The sequence below is a fragment of the Micropterus salmoides genome, unplaced genomic scaffold, assembly GCF_014851395.1.
Source record: "Micropterus salmoides isolate LMB-PRFRI ecotype aquatic unplaced genomic scaffold, ASM1485139v1 Ms_hic_scaffold_22, whole genome shotgun sequence".
In the NCBI taxonomy this organism is placed as follows: Eukaryota; Metazoa; Chordata; class Actinopteri; order Centrarchiformes; family Centrarchidae; genus Micropterus; species Micropterus salmoides.
Window position 1 is genome coordinate 3,631,274 of NW_024041373.1, and position 16,972 is coordinate 3,648,245.

At 42.9% G+C, this 16,972-nt stretch overlaps 1 protein-coding gene across 1 annotated transcript in view; it reads left to right on the forward strand.

Moving 5' to 3' along the window:
• LOC119917681 (enolase 4-like) overlaps positions 1-16,972 on the forward strand; it is a 60,144-nt gene that overhangs the window by 21,572 nt on the left and 21,600 nt on the right. Inside the window, exons 4-9 of the mRNA XM_038738099.1 lie at positions 10,296-10,438; positions 11,111-11,277; positions 11,371-11,499; positions 11,695-11,763; positions 12,326-12,490; positions 12,645-12,770. Of these exons, the coding sequence (XP_038594027.1) occupies positions 10,296-10,438; positions 11,111-11,277; positions 11,371-11,499; positions 11,695-11,763; positions 12,326-12,490; positions 12,645-12,770 (799 nt within the window). The remainder of the gene's footprint in view (positions 1-10,295; positions 10,439-11,110; positions 11,278-11,370; positions 11,500-11,694; positions 11,764-12,325; positions 12,491-12,644; positions 12,771-16,972) is intronic.

Sequence of the window (16,972 nt, forward strand, 5' to 3'; positions counted from 1 at the left end):
GACAGCGAAACAACCCCTACTGCTACAGCTAACATTACAACAGCATGTCTTTGTGAAGTAGAAAGTAAACTGAATGTGCTTGAGCAAGTCATTAAACGTTACCTGACACACACATTATGTCTGAAACAACTGGAATAGTGTTGTATGAGTGCCTCGTTTTTGCTTGGTCAGGTCTGATTTCTCCTGTTCAGTATTATCCAGTTATGAGTAAACTTCACTCTCCTCCACGTTTGTTTATTTTGAATGCAAATTCTGATCAGGAATACAATAACCTATAACTATTCATGTGCTGGTGTTTGTTAAACAGGTAGGCTAACAGCCATAGAGAGAATCATGCTGCTCTGCTGTAATAACTGTGAGCCTTTTTTGGTATCAGAACAGTACACATGTGCAGACACAAACTCCATCAAAAATCAGCTGTGATCAGCTGCCGCTGTCATCAGAAACTTCTCTCCTCGCATGGTTTGGAAAAGATGTGTGGAAATGTGGATGCAATTAAGAGACTTGGGATGCACCCAAAGAGGGAACCAGTGCTGTCTCTGTGCTATGATGAGCTCTAAATCCTGACTGAAAATCCTCAAATAAACTATTGCTCTGTAGAAAGTCACTCAGCTGTTTAGCAACTGCTTTCTCCAGAACCTTAGAGAGAAATGGAAGGTTAGATATAGGTCTATAGTTGGCTAAAACATCCGGATCAAGTTTGGGCTTTTTCAGAAGAGGTTTAATTACAGCTACTTTAAAGTACTGTGGTACATAGCCTGTTGATAAGATAGATTGATCATATCTAGTATAGAAGTGCTGACTAAGGGTAAAACATCTTTAAGCAACCTAGTCAGGATGGGGCCTAAGAGGCAGGTTGATGGTTTAGATGAAGAAATTGTTGAAGTTAGTTGGTAAATTGAGGGAAGCAAAGCAGTTTAAACATATATCTGGTTCTACAGCTGTTTCTAAGGTTCCTGAGTTAAGAGATAAGTTGGTGCCAGTTGAGGGCAGGTCTTGGTGAATTTGTCTCTAATAGCTAGAATTTATCATTAAAGAAGCTCATGAAGTCGTAACTACTGAGAGCTATGGGAATACTTGTCTCAATAGAGCTGTGACTCTCTGTCAGCCTGGCTACAGTGCTGAAAAGAAACCTGGGATTGTTCCTATTTTCCTCTATTAATGACGAGTAGTATGCTGCTCTGGGATTACGGAGGACCTTCCTATAAGTTTTAAGACTATCTTGCCAAATTAAACGAAAAATTTCCATTTTGGTGGAACGCCAATTCCTCTCAAGTAGGAGAGAGAGAGGTAGAAGGAGAAGCCATCGCTAGCTGCTAAGCTAAAGTCGCTAACGGCTAAGCTAAAGTACTGTAGCGTCAGCTACCAAAACTTTTGAACAACTATAAGATTGAACAGCAGTCACTAAAAGATGGAAAGAACTGTGAGTGCTTAGGCAAAATTACTGCAAAAATAAGTGTTTAGCGGACAGTTGGCCGCTGTAATCTAACAAATGTAACTGGTATTTAGTGAGAGCAGCACAACACGGTACCAACACACAAGCACTGGAAGCGGAAATGAGTCGACACACTGAGAGCTTCTGAGTGGCTGTACTTTTAGTCAGTACAGAGTGATGAGTTGTTTGTATTTAACACAGGGCACAGTGGTGAACTACATCAAGTTATTTTAGGGTAGAATGAGCAGCATGAGCGTATGTGAAAGCTTCACAATCAGGTGAAGACTATATACTCGATTATGCAGAGGCAGGCCCGCCCACAGAAACGATTGGGCCCCTGAAAAGGTCCAGTGAATGGGCCCACCCCAAATCTGTTATAGGCTACTCATATCATGTGTGTGCTCTGTCTCTATCTCCTACATTAACACATACATTTAACTGAGAGAGACTTACTCAGTGATAGGGGCTCCATAGGTACACACACACACACACACACACACACACACACACACACACACACACACACACACACACACACACACATCTTCTTCTTACCTTATGGTATCATATCTGCGTCTTATACAGCCATCTTCCTTGTCTTTCTGGATGCAAAGTCCTTTATAATGTCTTTAAAGTCAATCTGTTTAGCCAGTTCACACTCAATTGCAAGTATTGCCAGGTTATTGAGTCTCTCTTGGCTCATTGTGGAGCGCAAGTAATTCTTTATTATTTTTGGTTTACTGAAAGATCTCTCTCCTCCTGCCACAGTTACTGGTAAAGTAACTGTGGCAGGATATCCTTAGTGCAATGCAAACGTCACCATACATGCTCTCAAGCTTCAAGTCATAAATCCTGTTGAGCAACTCCAGGGGTGTTGATGATCCTGAGAATGTGGCACTGTAAATCCTTTTCAGATGGAGCATTTGCTTTTCCAAATCTTCAGATAGATCCTTGGAATATTTGTTATCAAATGTCTACAAGATCACTTAAGATCCTCCTCACTCAACTGCTGGAAATTGAGTATTCCCCTGAAATCATTGCAGATGTCCCTGATTGACTGATATCTGGAATTCAGCTGTGCAATGATAGTGTCCACTGCAATATAATACACAGACTTCCTAAATGTTACATCAGGAGTCTCCTGTGCATCTGACGTTTCTTCAGTGCGCTGGCGGTTTCTCTGCCTGCTGTGGGGGAACTCAGGTGGGTCCTCACGCCTCATTAGATAATTTACAGGACGATATTATGATGTGATATTATAATCACACTGGGGAGGTGGTGAGCAATAGGTCTTACCGCGTCATTTCACACACTCCATCGTGTGTCACTCAGTCGGTGGAGTGAACATCCTGTCTTTTCCTTTAACACAGACCGGTCTGGACTCATGCTAAAGAGTGTGTAAAGGCGATTGACACATCCGAAATAAGTTGACATTTTCTTACATGACTGGACAGCATGTACACCTACTAGATTCAGTGTATGCGATGCGCAGGGGGAAAATGTGGCCAAAGGATTTACTTTGATAATTTGGGCTTGCACACCATTAACTTTTCACGACATATTACTTCCGTTATCATACCCTTGTCCACGGCAGTCAGGGAGGTCGATTCCATGCCTTTGGAGAGATTCCTCTATCATGCTGGCGATTTCTTTTCCTGTCTTTCATCCCATTATTGCAAGTCCACAAACTCAATAAAACGTTCGTTTATTGTCCATCCTTTGCCGTGTGCGTTATCGTTATACATGTATCTCAGAAGCAGGACATTCTGCTCAATTTGTGATATATCTGGGGTTGCATCACATATTGGAGAAATATATTGACTGGAGTCTTTCCCCAAGAATGTTGCTGAGAGATGGTAGCTGGTAGCCGTTCCCCTCTCTGTCTATATTCCTTGACTTTTTCTAGATGCTCTCGCATGACAGAATCATATTTTGCAATCAGCTCGAGTAACCCTAAAGAATTTCCATTATGAACATCACCAAGCTCACTGGTGTCCCCTCTGAAAGCTAAATTTCTAGATGCCAAAAAGAGCGTTACATCTAATAATCTCTCCAACAAAGCCCCCTTTTTTCCACTTGCGTTTGGAACTCCTTTTGAAACTGGCCATCAACATCTGTGCCATGGATCAGGGAATGCTGGAGATTTCGCCACTTCCAGTAGCAGTGTTTATGTGGGCTGCTTTTTTCATGCTCTGGTAATTTACTGTAGAGTTTTTGCCACTTTGTTGTAGACACCCTAAACCCCTCTCGGCTATTAAGAGCGGTTGTAGACTTCTTTTCTAATTCGTCAGAAAAGAGAATGGATGGAACACAGTACAATGACTTGTTACATTCGCTAATAAATAGCCTCTAGTCTCTTTTCACTTTCTCACGTCCATTTGCTGCTTTAGAATATGACAAATACTCTGGGAAAGGCCTGCCTTCAGAATCTTTGACATACCTTGTAACAAAGTAATGCTGTCAACACCTGCCAGTGCTCTTACAATGTTGTCTCTCTCTACATCGTTAAGTCTTTTGGGCCATTTTCCTGGATCGGTGTTGCTCCCGGGATTGGTGTCGCTCTCACATGGTTTCCCCTTCATGTCCAGCCTGTGTTCTTGGTTCTGGCTCCATAGAAGTAGACGCAACAACATCATTATCAGTGCTCCCCACAAATGTTGCCGTGGGTTCAAACCCTGGTGTCGGGGTGAAATGCAGAACATCTTTGCTATTAGCATCATCCTCTTTCTCATAGGTGGTGGTGGCTCCTTCGCTAAAAATAACATTAGCTATTACATTAGCTTCCTGGCTATTGTTAGCCGGACTGGGAGCAGCTTTCTGAGCTGACTGAAAAAAGTTGGTCAATACATTATTATTTGGGTCTAAAGCCCTTGCTAGCTCCCTCTTTTTCTTCTCCTTTCTTTTCTGGCACCCTGATTTATGTGCAGTCCCTGGCCTAGCAAGGAAATTCACTCCAATATTAGCTAGTAATTTTTCTCAGGTCACTTGCGCTGCTGAACAGTGAAGCAGTGATGTTTAGACGTTGCGTAGGCCTACAACAAAAAATTACCTACTCATACCATTTTCAGGAGAAGGGGGTTTCATTATGACACAGGCTACATTTTACTCAAGCAACATTAAATAAAATACATTTTTTTCCTCACTTACAACAAACAGTGGTGTTATTTTGGTTCAAAATAAAATATAGTAACCTTTGCTTATATTTAGGATTAAATTATTGCTGTACAGCATGGCCCCCCCCCCTAGCGGCTGGGCCCCAGAAAACATTCCCCTTGTGTGCCCCAGCAACCCATAATAGCGCCGGGTACTGTTTCTAAACGACACTCGTTTTGTTTTAAAAATCCAGCGCACCCCTTTCCTTCACAGCTGAGACTCTCGTCCCTCCATAAGAGGTGTGTTCAGTGTTGCTTTACCTGATCGGTTCTTGTAAAATATCCACTGTGTCTGCGTCTTCTAACGTCATAGCGATTTATAGTTTTATCACCGCTGTTTTCTGTCACTGCATCTCCCGACAAAACACCAGTTTTATTTCAGCGTTATGTAACATAACGTAGTCAACTTAGTTCACCTGTCACCTGCTCTGCTCCCCTCCGTGTGTACACACATACACACACACACACAGCATACACATACAGCCCCCTCAGTGACCCATCCGTCACCCAAAGCTGTCAAATTGGGGGAAACTGTGCTGCTGTTGTCCTCTTGCACACTAGATGCTGCTTAAAGTTAATGTTGGATTATTGTTTATTTCATGGGCTATTTGGGATTTTTGAGTAATGCATATATAGTAGCCTAGTTTTTAAAAAGAAAATATTACATTTCAATAGTTAATGTTTCCTAAGGCAATGAGTAATCCTGTTAAATAATTATGATCTCAATATTGACCAAAATAATTAGCAGCCCTACATGAACATTTAACTCATGAAAATTGTTGAGAGAAACTACGCCTCTGCCTTCTTTCTGTACAGGCTAATGCTTCATTCAATACATTGTTTTATTTTTAACTTGTTAAAGCTTGTTTTAAATTTGGTGAAGAGCGCATTATGACTTGTTTAGGACTCGAAACTCAAAGTTTAAGACTTGGACTCGGACTTGTAAAATGATGACTTGGTCCCACCTCTGTGATTATGCAATGGTTTTCCTGACCTCAAGAAAACAAAACGCTTTTCTCTGATATAAGATGCCCACTTTATCTTCAGATTCTGTGCCATTTCCCCTGGATGTTTCAGAGTAAGATAGCCATCTAAGCAAATCCCAAGGTATTTTAAAGATTGAACAACATTACATTTGGGACCATTACATCTATGAATGAGCAAAACACATTTTGTCTTGCAGCATTCAGTGCAAGGTTGAGATTATACAGAGATGCCTGAAAAACATTACAGGCAGACTGTACTATATACACATGGCTTGAGTTGGAGAAGATCCATATGCATACAATACTGCGTCATCCACATAGAATTTTAGCTCTGCTGCAGTAGTAGTAGATTTGGTTTGCAGTAGACAGACAAGTCATCCATGTGGACACCTGGCCTTTTATTGTGGCCAGCCTAAGGCACACTTGTGCAATACCCATGGTATCTGATCAGTATCTTGATATGCCACACCTGTGAGGTGGATGGACTTTCTCAAAGGAGAAGTGCTCACTAACAGATTGACAGATTTGTGAACAATATTTGAGAGAAATAGCCCTTGTGTACATAGAGACAGTCTTAGATCTTTGAGTTCAGCTCATGATGCAAAACAAGTGTTGTGTCTATAATTTTGTTCAGTATAGAATAAAATACACTAAAATAACCACTTGAATAAGTAAAGGTGAAATTCAGGTGTTGACCAATGGAACAAAGCTATTTTTGTAGTACTTTGTTAAACACTTTGGGACTATAAACCTCCTTCCAGAAGGAAGAAGCTGAAATTCATGGTGCAAAGGATGGGAGTCGTCATTTAAAATTGAGCCGTTATGTGCTGTAACGGTCTAGTGTATGGGCATGCTGGGTTAACCTGTAACTCAATTAGACTACTAGACCATTTAACAATTTGATTCAGAGTTTGTTCTTTGTTACGTCCCAGTAGGGGATTAGGGAGTGAGGATGGGAGACACCTGATGAAAAATTAACCACGTGTTTTATTATTAGAACAAAAAGAAACAAAGATCACAGTAGACATACTCCGCCAAACGGACAGAAACAGAAAAACGGGTACACATGCTCCCTCTGAGCACAGTCTGCTGCCGGCCGGCACCACGGAGTGAGAGAGCGACCCGTGGAGGAACCGCCTCCTTTATCCTGTAGCTGAGTGAGCACAGGTGGATTCTGTCCGCATATCATCACTCGACCGAAACCTAGCAACGAGAGGGGACAAACCACCACAACAATACATACTCTTCCGTAACATCTTTTAAGATGACATCAAGAAGATAAAATTGCTTCAGTAGAAGCATGGATAGCAATTTTGCTATCTGGGTGTGGCTCATACTCAGATTAGCCAGTATGAAGTGTCGTATCTTTACCTAAAGTGGCCCATACTGTTCAATAATTGGGCCATATTTACAGTTTCAAATGTGGGCCACATTGGGCTCCCGTCTTAATTCACCAGTGCTGGCTGTATATTTGCCAAAAATTGCCTGAATTGTTTTTAAATATTTGGCCCACACTTACTACATCATATTCACCATTTAACACATGGGCCACTTTAGGGTCACATCCAGATTACACACTGCCGAGTGCACGGTGTCACGGCTGGCTCAAAACTGTGACCAAAAAAAAAAAAAAAAAAAACCAAAGACAAAAAAAAAATAACCAGTACGATGACACAAAACTGCAGTAAAGGTATCATTACTTTTATTTTTCAACAAACAATATTCAAATACTATGAAGTTTGATAATCAGTAGTTCAGTCATGTCAGCAGGTATGCATGCTTGAATAGTGAGTGGAGTGTTGTATGGTGAAAACAAAAATAAGGAGTATAGGGAACAGGGTTTCCTTCCTCTCTAGCCCAAAGTGCAGAACATGAGACGTGCTTTTATAGTGGAGGCCAAGGTGGCTCCAATAACTGATGATCTTAACCACACCTACTAGCATCTTCAACATAGAACACAAAGAGATAGACATCTCAGCAGCTGAAAGAGATGGGGATGTCACAACGGCATCTTTGCCAAAAAAGGAAATTTTTGACAGACCGCACCCATGTCAGCAACCAATGGTTGTGCCACTGCCCAAACCTTCCGTCTTTTCTTTTGCCTGTCCCCTTGATTACTTTACTGTTTTATGTTGTTGCTTATGTTTTATTGGTTGATTAGACTGCTATTTATTTCTATTTAATGTTGCTTTTGTTTTATTGTTGTCACTTATCACGCCAGTTGAACTTGCCATCTCTTTCTCTGTGTACCTAACCTACCTGTGTAACATAATCTGTTCAGCCTTCCCCGATTGCAGGTCTATCACTGATCCTAGACCTGGCCTTGCGGTTTGGTGGCAATAGATTTTATACTTACCACGTCCTTTTCTCATCCCAAGCTGGCAGACGTGCAGTAGTTTAACCAAGGGACATACTGGGGCACAGTAGACTTTGCTCTACATTGCTGCGTCTTTCACAGCATGCTCCTCCTATATACATATACAGTGCATCTCTGCAAACTCATGAGCCAGCATAATAAGCTAAAATCAACACATTGACATAATACCGGTGGTACACTCTATAGTAACATGGATCGCGTTAGCTGGTGAAGTAATGTAATAACTACACTGCTCAAAAAAATAAAGGGAACACTTACACAACACAATGTAACTCAAGTCAATCACACTCCTGTGAAATCAAACTGTCCACTTAGGAAGCAACACTGATTGACAATCAATTTCACATGCTGTTGTGCAAATGGAATAGACAACAGGTGGAAATTATAGGCAATTAGCAAGACACCCCCAATAAAGGAGTGGCTCTGCAGGTGGTGACCACAGACCACTTCTCAGTTCCTATGCTTCCTGGCTGATGTTTTGGTCACTTTTGAATGCTGGCGGTGCTTTCACTCTAGTGGTAGCATGAGACGGAGTCTACAACCCACACAAGTGGCTCAGGTAGTGCAGCTCATCCAGGATGGCACATCAATGCGAGCTGTGGCAAGAAGGTTTGCTGTGTCTGTCAGCGTAGTGTCCAGAGCATGGAGGCACTACCAGGAGACAGGCCAGTACATCAGGAGACGTGGAGGAGGCCGTAGGAGGGCAACAACCGAGCAGCAGGACTGCTACCTCTGCCTTTGTGCAAGGAGGAGCAGGAGGAGCACTGCCAGAGCCCTGCAAAATGACCTCCAGCAGGCCACAAATGTGCATGTGTCCGCTCAAACGGTCAGAAACAGACTCCATGAGGGTGGTACGAGGGCCCGACGTCCACAGGTGGTGCTTGTGCTTACAGCCCAACACTGTGCAGGACGTTTGGCGTTTGCCAGAGAACACCGAGATTGGCAAATTCGCCACTGGCGCCCTGTGCTCTTCAGATGAAAGCAGGTTCACATGTGACAGACGTGACAGAGTCTGGAGACGCCGTGGAGCTCTGCTGCCTGCAACATCCTCCAGCATGACCGGTTTGGCGGTGGGTCAGTAATGGTGTGGGGTGGCATTTCTTTGGGGGCCGCACAGCCCTCCATGTGCTCGCCAGAGGTAGCCTGACTGCCATTAGGTACAGAGATGAGATCCTCAGACCCCTTGTGAGACCATATGCTGGTGCGGTTGGCCCTGGGTTCCTCCTAATGCAACACAATGCTAGACCTCGTGGCTGGAGTGTGTCAGCAGTTCCTGCAAGAGGAAGGCATTGATGCTATGGACCGGCCCGTCCGTTCCCCAGACCTGAATCCAATTGAGCACATCTGGGACATCATGTCTCGCTCCATCCAACAACGGCACGTTGCACCACAGACTGTCCAGGAGTTGGCGGATGCTTTAGTCCAGGTCTGGGAGGAGGTCCCTCAGGAGACCATCCGCCACCTCATCAGGAGCATGCCCAGGCGTTGTAGGGAGGTCATACAGGCACGTGGAGGCCACACACACTACTGAGCCTCATTTTGACTTGTTTTAAGGACATTACATCAAAGTTGGATCGGCCTGTAGTGTGGTTTTCCACTTTGATTTTGAGTGTGACTCCAAATCCAGACCTCCATGGGTTGATAAATTTGATTTCCATTGATAATTTATGTGTGATTTTGTTGTCAGCACATTCAGCTATGTAAAGATATAATGAGATAATAATATAAGATATGTAATGAGATTATTTCATTCATTCAGACCTAGGATGTGTTATTTTAATGTTCCCTTTATTTTTTTGAGCAGTGTATATTATTTTGCACCAGATAACGTTAGCAACTTTGTGGTTGTTTTTATCCTTAAGTGGAGTTTATGTTGGAGTTTGTGTTGGAGTATTGTGCTGGGACCCAGTTGTTTTATGGTGTTAGTGGACTGCATTTCATTAGCGTCTATGCTGTTAATGTAGTTAGAGAGAGGCTCGGGAGCACTCATGCAGCTACATACTGACCCAATACCTTAAAATAAGAAACAGAACAGTGGCAGCCCACTGACAAAAAGGAAGAAAAAAGTGATTTTTTTTAATAACTAATTTCATTTATGAACTACATATTAGTGCCTTTAGTAATATTGTATGGGCCAAGCAGAGAACCTTGTGATACCTCCTTAGTTATCATTAAGTAAGGTTGTGCTGAGACCATCAGAAGAGAATACCTGTTTTTTAGTTATATTATGGAGTCCAGTACCTACACCCTTACACACACATTTGGTTACTTATTTCATTTGTGAACTTCCTTTGTAACAGTCAGCCTTCTTTAGAGCTTGTTGCATATGTTCTATGTTTGTGCAGCAATTTCTTCATGGCCCGCCACCTGGAGGAGAAAGACATCCGGAACAAGGAGAAGCAAGAGAGCCATTTTTCCAGTGAGGCTGAGGTGGCACTTCCTTCCCCACCACCTGACCAGACTAAAGACAAGAAGAGTGTTGATAGAGGTAGGATAGAGACTAGTTGGGCAACAGTACTGTTTGGGATTAGTTTCTTCACGTCCTAAATCTTGTACCTGCAGCCAGAAAGGCATCCTAGAGATCTCCAATGGAGAAAGTTTTACCATTATAATTCCTCTTTTTTAATATTTTGCCACCGATATGGATGACAATGCCCCTTTTATCACATAATGTTGGGTTTCTTACAACATGAGGTTTTAATCATACCAAATACCCCACCCTCATAGCTTTAAACTCTAAAGAACTAAGTAAAGTTTTAGCATGAATAGTGACTTTGTATTTATTAGGCATCTTTCTCCTTATTATTAGACAACTTTCCACTCATTATTTGGCTCATTATGTACTGTAAGGAAAAATTCTTGCGTTCAGTTTCATGCACTGCCTTTAGAAAATCAAGGCCCTTTTATACAGAGACTCTTGAAATTGTACAAATACATGTAGATATAGTTTCATGTTCTTCATATAGCAGTGTCTCTCTGTGTGTCTCTCTCTTTCTCTCTCTGTCTAGTAGTTTTTTAATGGTATTTATCTATACTACAATACATCAATACTATGGGCAGCCGGTGGTGCATTGGTTAGCGCTGTTGCATCACAGAAGGTCCTGGTGGTGATTAATTATTCATAATGCAGCCATTACACTCTTTTTTGCTTACATCACAGGTAAAAAGAGCAACACTGCAGAGAAGCCATTTCCTTCAACAGAGCCACCGGAACCAGTTCTGCCTGGGAGCTTGGCCATTGGCTCTGTGTCTCTGGCTGTGGCCAAAACTGGGGCACAAATATACAGTATCCCTCTCTACAAGTACATAGCAGCTCTGAACAGAAAGGTTAGACCACACAAGTGTAAACATACACATTCACACAAACACTACACTAGGAGCGACTAACGAAGTAATGATGTCATAAATTGATTTATTCAGGCTCCGACACAATTCCACATACCTGTCCCCTTGGTAACTTTGCTAAGCTGTGGGAAGAATTCTCCTGGAAAACTGAATTTACTGGAAGAAGTCATCCTGATCCCCAAAGTGGGACAACGAGTCAGACAAGTACTCACCATTCTTCAAATACATCTGTGTAGTTGTTACATGTTCTATCTGTCTTTGTTTGTGTGTGTGTGTTTTAAGTTCCTTTGCTTTGTTTATAGTTGCTATGATGTGGTATATTATTGGTAAGGCACCTTAGTTCTTGTATATTAAATGTTCACTATAGCATTTATTAAACACACTAAACTTCTTCAACAGATCATCACAATGACCCTTGAGTTACAGAAGGAGATAATGAGAATAATGAACACTTCAACAAAAGCTGGGGTAAGGGACATTGCTATTTATTCACTGTAAGAATAGGAACTGAGTTGACACGGGCTTTATGAGAGCTAGGAATGTAAAAGGTGGAGGCAGGATTCGAGGCCTTTTCTGTTAATCAGCTTTCCTAAAAGATATATACCAAACAATTTGTATTTGATTTTCATGGCTAATCTTCAAATTAACTCAGGTATGCAGGCCTGGGGGTATGTTGAAATGCTTATTAAAGCATTCAGTACTTCTCCTATCTCCCTTTTCCTTCATACATCATTTGTACTGGATACAGAGTTGTCCCCTGTATTGTTCAATGACCCCTAGCACTTACATTCACAACAGTGGAGAGGGTGAGTGGAACACACTCATCTTCTAATAATCTTACAATGACAGTGCTCTCATTCATACCTATGAATAAATACTCATCTACTGTCATTCACATACAGCTTCAGCTAAGCTATTTTCAACAGATGTATCCAAAGAGGACAGATTAAAAAACAGTGTGGGTTAATGTATTTACTTCAGTTACACAATGCATAGATGTTGACAAGGTGAACGGTGTCTTTGCTCCGAGGCCACCCAGGCAATTCTGTGTGACAGTGGAGCGCCGGCTGTGAGCTACGAGCGACCTGAGCAGCCTCTGGACCTGATCACTGAAGCCTGCACTAACTTTGGACTGACAGTGGGAACAGAGATCTATTTAGCTGTAAACTGTGCTGCCCCTGAGCTAATGGACTTTGTAAGTTGACGAAATGCTGGCAGGCTTAATGTGAGCCAAGGTCCTTGTGTAAATCAAGCCTATAGCTGAAGAGATCAGATCATGTGCAAATGCAGTATAGGCACAGCTAATAAAGACAAAAAGCAGAATTTGTTTAATATTTTCTTCCTCTCAGTCTAAAGGAAAGTATGAGGTTGCAACAGGAGTTTTGAAGTCGCCAGATGAATTAGTGGATATGTACCAAGCCCTCATCAGCAAATACCCAGCAGTGGTGGCCTTAATTGATCCATTTAGGAGAGAGGTAACTTCATAATATTATCATTCTTTCATCAACATGTTGAAGTTTATTTAGGCAATACTGTTTATATATTGAAGACATTGTTTATATTATGAAATTATTAAGAATGAATTTATTACAAAATTGTTTAAAAACTGCCATCTCTGGCCAAGCGTGCGGGAAGCGGTGTGCGGAGGCTGTTGCAGCACCTCCTATTGACAGAGAGGAACACAGTGTGCACATTACATGTGCAGACTACATAATGGGCACAACATAAAATGCAGCAGGTTAGTTCTGAATTCAGAGGATGTTCTGGTTGATATTACGGCCTAATAATTTGATGTCAGCAGCTGTGTAGCATGGCTAAATTTGTTATGAATTTTAATAAATTTATGAGATTTAATATCCAATTATGAATTTTAATATTTATAAAATCAACAATATTCCTCGTTTCAGGGCACCACCAGAGTTGTGATAATCCTAGAGTCTCCGGACCTCTAGGTAGCTTTTAATAATTATACAATTATTACTAGTGATCAGTTAGTTAATAATCGCTCAATTATCTTAAATCAATCAGTCAGTCTCATATCTAAAGTGTCAGTTCTCTTGGCAGGGACGTAGAAATAGGCAACACACACAGTTCATGATTATATCACAGTGAATTTACTCTCTAACTAATGTGATATAAAAGGGTGGTTGAATACAGGGAAAATAAACAATGGCGGCACAATGAGCCTGGAGGTTCGATTGTGGGAAGCATTTGACTCATATGGCATAGGAGAACTAATGAAAGTAAGTTATGCGTTTAGGAGTTAAAAAGGAAATATTAACCTTACGGGACATATCTGACCACAGAATGTTGGTTAGGTCTTACGGCTTGTAGACGGCCTGCTTTGGCCTGTTGCACGGGTCCCACGTTAGCTGCCCGATCCTGGCTTTTGCTAGGGATTCTCCGGGGTTCTCCGTATCTGACTGAAGAAAACGCTGTCCTCCGTCTGGCAATTCGGCTGTTTTCAGGTTTCCTTCGTTGCCGCTGGCGAGACCATGTGGCTTGGTCTGACCTCGGTGAAGTTGGCTCGACGAAAAAGCTTAGAAATGGAACTTGGTCGTTCCTGAATTAGTCCAGTGTAACTTAACGGACTGATAACTTTAACAAAACGAAAGAAAGAAAGAAAATAAAACAACTTCGCGTGTGTAGCTTCAAGCGAACAAAGGCCTATCGCTGGTCGACTCCTGGGCGTTGCCTGGCGAGGCACGCCGGACACGTGCCGAAGCGTCCAGAGAGCCGAGAGAGCAGAGAAGAGAGAAGAGCGTCGCGTGTCGCTCTTTTGTTGCCTGGGGCGTGGTTCCCCAGAGGGCGTTTCAGGTTTCCCGAGGGACTGCCTTTCTAAACTTAATGTCTAAAAGAAAAGAAATCTATTTGCGCGTATTATAATAAAATATTTTCCACAATCAAACCTCAATGGTTAAACGGTTGTACCGTTCTAAGTTAAGCATTTGGTAACAGGAAACAATTTTCACATTATTGGTCAGGATATTTATACATTTAACGGCATTTCCAACGAGGGTATGTAATACTTATTTCGTCCACTTGGGGGAGCTCAGGTTACATGAGGAAAGCTTAGATTAATCCAAGATCATCTCTCCTTAGGAACCGGGGAATTTAGGTATTCATCCTTAAATTCAAGCTGGCGATTAAGAGTATAGTATGACATTTCTTTATCATCATTTCTAAAGGAATTTTGTAGGAAAGTATTATGAACAAGCATTGATTCCACTAGATGAGGGAGTGTCCTGCTGAAAATAAAAACACTGCAAAAGTAACTTATTTAGATTATTTTCAGCACTAATATCAACAACAGATAGCAACAACATGTTAACACAAACATAATCAAGTAACTAAAGATTTAATTACACTTAATTAAATGCTTAGAGTTTTTGGAGACGGTTACACATGTGGGGGGGGCAGTTTTCATAGGCTGTTCAGGGAAATGCTAATCGCTGGTTCGTGTCCCTTTGTCAGTTTAACAGTCAGGCCCTGCGTTATCAGCTTCAGAATCAAAAAGGTGGCAGTTTTATGGTCAGGGATAGCACTTAGAGAAAGCAACTTTCACCCCCCCTTCCGTTGGGGTCTCCCCAGCAGTCTGTTGAAGTTGATCTTTAACACCCCCTGCTCCTCTGAGGGAGAGAAAAAGGAATTTGGAGTAGCTCCAAATTTATTCAATATAAAATGCACAAATCCACACCGTTGTCCCACTACAACTGTTTTGTCACGATTGTAGGAGCTTGTACGCCTAAATCGCTGAAACCTAAAAAAAACTAGCTTGCAACCAGGAGGTTATCATCAAGGTAACCTGTTGACAGGTTGACATGTGACGAATTAGTTTCAGATCATCCGTTGCCATAGTTACTGAGAACACCCCTGGTTTGCGTAATTAACTTGTATTCAACACCTTCAACACCAATATCGAATGTTTATGTATGTAAACACGGTTTTATGAATGAAAGTGAACCTGTAACCACATGACTATAACCCTTGGATCAGGTGCATTATACCAAATTAACAGCACCTGTGGGTGCGACGAAGGGAAGGGATCCATGGGACAAACCTTCACCACCAAGTGACAATGAATGGTTACAGGTTCACTTTCATTCGTTTTATTTCATTCAGTGAACCTGTAACCACGTGACAACAGTATACCAAATTAGTCACGAGGAGAGGAAGGTGGCCTCAACTAACAGTCAAAAGGCCATATCAAGAAAGGAGTGAACCTTAGCTCAGTAAATGGCAGAACACATGCCACTGAGTTCAAGCTTTTTATTGTGGACAACTGAAAGTCATGTGAACAAAAATGTCCCTCCAGGTTGAATATCACAACAGCCATAAACAAAAGAGGACCCGGACAGGGAACAAATAAATAAGAACCTTAAGCAGTCGTGGCCACCCCAAGTAAAGGGGGGGGGGGGGGGCAGACGAAGCCAGGTTCAACTTATAAAACTTGGTGAAGGTTCATGTGGAAGCCCAGCCAGCAGCAGCGCAAACCTCCTCCAAGGGTGCGCCCCGAAACAGAGCCCATGAAGCGGCCATTCCTCACAGAGTGTGCCACAACCCCGACCTGCACATAGGCCATGGCAATCAGATCCAGTATCCAATGAGCCAAACGGGGCTTTGAAACAGGCCTGCCCAGCATGAGGTCACCATATGAAACAAAAAGCCTGTCAGAGGTGAACATCTCGAGGAGGTTCACATGCTACTCCAGTGACCGTGAACTGACCTGCCCTCCCAGACTGCGCCCCAGCCTGAGTGGGAGGCATTGGTCGTTATGGTCACCCTTCTTGGACAGCCTGTGAGTGCCTCCACCATGTGAGGACCATGAGGCCCCCTCGAGACGGAGCAAGTGTCCTCGACCTGCCCCTGGGCAGCGAGACCCTTTGGTGTTCGAACCAAAGCTGCAGCGGTCGTGTGTGCAACGGGACAACCTGGGACAGAGACAGACCAAAAGGAAGGACAATGTACTCGTAGGCCCTTCCCTTGAAAAGCAAACCTGAGGAACGTCTGGTAATGTGGACTGATGAGAATGTGAAAATAGGCATCTCGAAGGTCCACTGTTGTGCACCAATCGCACAATGAGTTTCATTATGGCCTGAAACAGAGCCCCCAACTTGAGCATCTAAAAGGGGAGGACTTTGAGATACCTGTTCAGCCTCCGCAAATGTAGAATCAGGCGGTATTCCCTGGTCTTCTTGGGGGACGAGGAAATAACCGGAGTAATACCCCTGTCTCATTTCCTCTGGAGACAGAGGTCTTATTGCACCTTTCTGTAGCAAGGCAGAAATCTTGCTGGCCAGAATGGCAGAACGAGATTTGTCTTTTACCTTTGTCTCCAAAGCCCCTCGGAACCGAGGCAGGTGGATCTTGAACTGCAGGCGGTTCCCAAACTCTAGAGTACTGACCATCCAGGGGCAAGAGGTGCACTGACGCCAAGCCTGAAGATGGGCAGGGGAAAAAGCTGGCGTCAGGGGATACGCCCCGTCAGGAGCTCCAGCGGGGCCCAGAGGCCCCACGATCAGTGTGCTCTCGAAAACGCTGGCAGCCCCAAGCCTGTTGGTGGGGAGGCCCTTGCCTCCCAGTCCCCAAACTGCAGGAGGAGCGCTGCTCCACAAAACGAGGCCGCTGGAGACTGCCACGCCTCTCCAAAGGCCCAGAAGGTCAGGCTGCGTACACA